Below are 4077 nucleotides of genomic sequence, written 5' to 3' on the forward strand. Positions count from 1 at the left end.
TTAAAAAAAAAAAAAAAAAAAGGTATTACACCCCTCCCCCTTTCTGGTTGTTAGAGTGAAGCATATGCTGATTTTAATTTAGATGAAAAGTGCACCCCAGGTATCAGAAGTCTGGGAAACACTGTGCTAATGTCTGTACTTCATAGATGATAATGACCGTCCTGAATAATCCAGATCTTCCACTATCAGGTTTTTGCTGCAGCTGTCTTGTCTATTGGCTACCTCATAAATTTCTCTTATCCTGTTTTTGGCATAAAACTCAGTGTGTGCGTGTGACACACACACTGAATTTTATGCAAGTTTTTTCTACTCCCATCTGCTACTTAGCTCTACTATGCCTATTTCTCTCCCAGGGACCTGAAGAAGGATACTGATACCCAAAAGCTTGTCTATCCCAACCATGCAGTTTGTCCAATAATAAATATTAACCCCCACAGATTTGTGCTGCTTGTGTATTTTACAATTAATCATCATTGAAGCAAACTATGAAAAGTACAATCCAATATTAGTATTCACACTAGACACAAACCTGCATATCCAGCAGCCGCTAGTGTCAGGCCAACTGCTATCATAGTAGTAGCCTGGGTCAGGGGCAGAAAAAATAGTCATTAGAAATGGGGGAAAAATGGTAATCTCTAAAATTAGACTAATTAAAACATAGATAAAATGAATTTAAGCCTCACTAGAAGACCTTACATTTTAATGTTGTGGACTCTGCTGTTTACTTGAATATTAATGGAAACATTAAGCAGTAGTTTATAAAGCCCCTCTTCCTTCAGTTCAAACTACAGACAGAACAATTGCTGTTAACCTCAGATATAAAAAGCTTCAGGAAATTCTCCTTGTCTATAGAAATACACGCTGCACTAAAAACATTAATGCACTTTGGCTGACTTTTTTTAATGTTATTGGAGCATTAGAGAAAAAAATTCCTGGAAATAAAACCTCTCTACCCCCACCTACTTTACATAATTTCTTTTATAGCTATTTATATTTTGCATACATTTAACTGTTCAGTGTTTCAAAGCTTTTTATAGCTTTATATTGAATGCAGTCAGATCAGAACACTTCTGGATCCTATTTCCATTTCTCTCTCAGATTTACTGTATCACTTCAGGTGATTCATTTAAATCTTGTCAACTTAAATTCTCCCATTTTTACTACAGGTGATATTTTATCTTCTTCACAAGCACTTTTGTGCTTTTTATAAACATCAACTGAAACATATTATGTTTCACAGATGCTACCAAGAACTGAATGTAACAGTTTAGTCTTGATTAGCCAATCCTCATCCCAGATATTCAGTAACTTTGAATAATGCAGCTTTTGGGGAACTGAACAACAAACAAGTGAAGATGCGATAGTGTGACAAGGAAAGGAGGCACTACTTCATTGTCAGGGCGGCTAGGATCTGGAACCAACTTCCAAGGGAAGTGGTGCTGGCTCCTACCCTTGGGGTCTTTAAGACAAGGCTTGATAATCACTTTGCTAGGATCACTTGACCCCAGTACCCTTTCCGGCCACGGCAGGGGGTTGGACTTGATGATCTGCTCAGGTCCCTTCCGACCCTACTAACCATGAAAGCCCGTGTCCATGGGGGAGGCTTGATAGGGACTGCTCACAAAAACTGCCGCTTTTCCACATATAGGAAAAGCAGGGCTGGCATCAGAGGGAAGGACGGGCCTGGTGTCTTTTGCAGGGCTGGGAAGGACCTTGCAAGGTCACCTCCTGGCACAAGACAGGATCAGCCCTGACCAAACTGTCCCGGTCCTGTGCCCCTCCAGCCCACTCTTGGAAGTTTCTAAAGATGGAAATTTTTTCTCCCCTTGTAAACAATACAGGATCAGCCTCGCAGCCAGACATTTTCTTCTAATCTCTGACCTCAATCTCCCCTGCTGCAGTTTGGGGACAACTCTTCCTCGTCCTGCTCACCAGCACATCCCCACTCCATCCTCTCTCCCCTTTCCTGGCAGGGAATTAAAATCCCCGCCCCCATCAGTCTGTTCTTCTCCAGCCTCAGTTTTGTACATCCTGCTTCCCAGGCCCCCTAGTCGCTGGTGCCCCGCGCTGGAGGCTTCCCAGTTAGTGCACATCCCCCAGGGGCCGCCGCGGGCAGGGCTGATTTCCCCGCTGCCTCCTCCGCCCCGGGGGTACACTTGACCCCCCGCCGGGCCGCACTCACCATTGCTGCTCGCCGCGCGGCCCGTCGCAAAGTGAGCGCCGAGTGTCGTAAAAGGGCTCCGCCCCCCCGGGCAGGGGAGCGGAGCCCGGGCGGCGAGTCGCGCGCATGCGCTGGGGCGCCTGTCGGGTTTTGACGTGAGCGTGTGGTGCGAGGCTGGGTACAGGGTTTGGCCTTGCCCCACGGTTGTGCGACGTCAAAGCGGAGCCGACGTGGTGGTTTACACAAGAGACACCAGCGTCAATTAACGCGGGTTAGTTAGTCCAGACTGTAGTGTGTTTAATGAGGATCCGCCACAGGTGCACTCATGAGGGCAGTGGGCTCACCCCGTGGGAGGGTAGCACCATACAGCTGGTTTTCACCTCGAGGCCTGTTTCTTTGCAAGTCGGACCGGGGACAGCCCAGCCTGCCTGGGGGCGGGGGGTGACGCTGTCTGCACCAGGACTGGGACACAGCAGCTCCCAGAGCCAGGCCAAAAACAAACGTTTGCGCCCTGAACCTGCTTCAAAGTTCACTTTGCGCCCTGAACTGGATAAAACACAAGTTTGTACCCTGAACCGGGCACAAAGTTCGCTTTATACCCCAAACCAGGGGAAAACCCAAAATTTTGTAACCCGAACTGGGCAAAAACCCAAAATGTTGTAACCCAAACCAGGCAAAAACCCCAAAGCGTGTACCCTAAACGGAGTACAAAGTTCAGTTTGTATCTCAAACCAGGTTAAAAAACAAAAGTTTGTACCCAGAACCCGGCAAAAAACTAGCAAGTTTGTACCCAGACCTAGGTCCAAAGTTCAGTTTGTATCCTGAACCGGGCAAAAAACAAAAATTCAATCTACTTCCTGTGAAGATTTAAAACAAGTGCATTTGCCCTGGTCCTCTTTACATCTTGTTTTAATAAGCTCAAACTGACTGTCTCGGAAAGTGTTCACAGGACAAGGGCCTAATGCTGCATGTAGAATGGGTCAACTATGTGAGGCTTCCTGAATTTTAGCCCCCAATTGCAGGTTGCTGTAACTAAGGTGTGGAGGGAAATCTGGGGGACGCTAGCCTGTTAACCCAGTCTTACTATTGCTGAAGTCAATGTGAGATTTGTTGAAGAGGCCAAAAAGATTGAAACATAGTCTGCCCACATCACACCTAGAGTAATGCAGTATTAACATGTGCATGGGAAGAGAGTGATAAAAGATTTATTTTTGCTGAAAAAGGCTATTATGTTTGCGCACACTTGTAAAAAACGGTTTAGCTGGTATGGTGCTGTCCGTTTTTGGTCCCTGTAGACCAGGGCAAATCAGATTCAGCATGTTGGCTTGTCATAATTGAAACCTCAGTCCTTCCTTTGTGTTTAGATGGCACACTGACAAATACAGTTTATATTGTATATTTATTATCTAAATACTCTGATAAATACAGCCATAGATCAGAAAGGCGGAGTAACCGTAAGTCATTTAACACAGTTTTCAGTGAAAGCTTGTACTGTACAACTAACAGCAGAGGTGGGGACTATTTTCAGGCTCTTTGAAGCTGCAGCGAACTGGGGATTCTTTGAATGCAGAATAACGCTGCTTCAGGAATATTGGAGAAATTATATCCCCTCAGCCTGTAATCCTGAACTTGGCTCTGGAGTGCTGTGGACTTCATGGACTCAGTCTGAGTCTTAGTTGACATGTCTGCATTGCAAAATTCATTGATGCAATTGGCACTGCTTGGCACTCTCTTGTTTGCAGTCTTAGCAGACCAATAGTTGGAAGAATTGGAGGCTGATCTAAACTCAGAATAAGAAAAGCAATCTCCACAGGTGTAACTTGAACCACATTAGCATAGTAGTATGAAAATGTCTGACTAAATAGATTCCTACAGCCTTGATTCATAGATTCATAGATTCATAGATTAAGGGTCGG

The 4077-nt window shown here is 45.2% G+C and overlaps 1 protein-coding gene across 1 annotated transcript in view; it reads right to left on the minus strand.

The window, feature by feature from the left end:
- DNAJC19 (DnaJ heat shock protein family (Hsp40) member C19) overlaps positions 1–2289 on the minus strand; it is a 14185-nt gene extending 11896 nt beyond the window's left edge. Inside the window, 3 exon segments of the mRNA XM_019503351.1 lie at positions 530–581; positions 2183–2251; positions 2254–2289. Coding sequence (XP_019358896.1) covers positions 530–581; positions 2183–2251; positions 2254–2289 — 157 coding nt within the window.
- Between the last annotated feature and the right edge of the window lie 1788 nt (positions 2290–4077).

The sequence above is a fragment of the Gavialis gangeticus genome, unplaced genomic scaffold, assembly GCF_001723915.1.
Source record: "Gavialis gangeticus isolate Ggan-Ray unplaced genomic scaffold, GavGan_comp1, whole genome shotgun sequence".
Lineage (NCBI taxonomy): Eukaryota > Metazoa > Chordata > Crocodylia > Gavialidae > Gavialis > Gavialis gangeticus.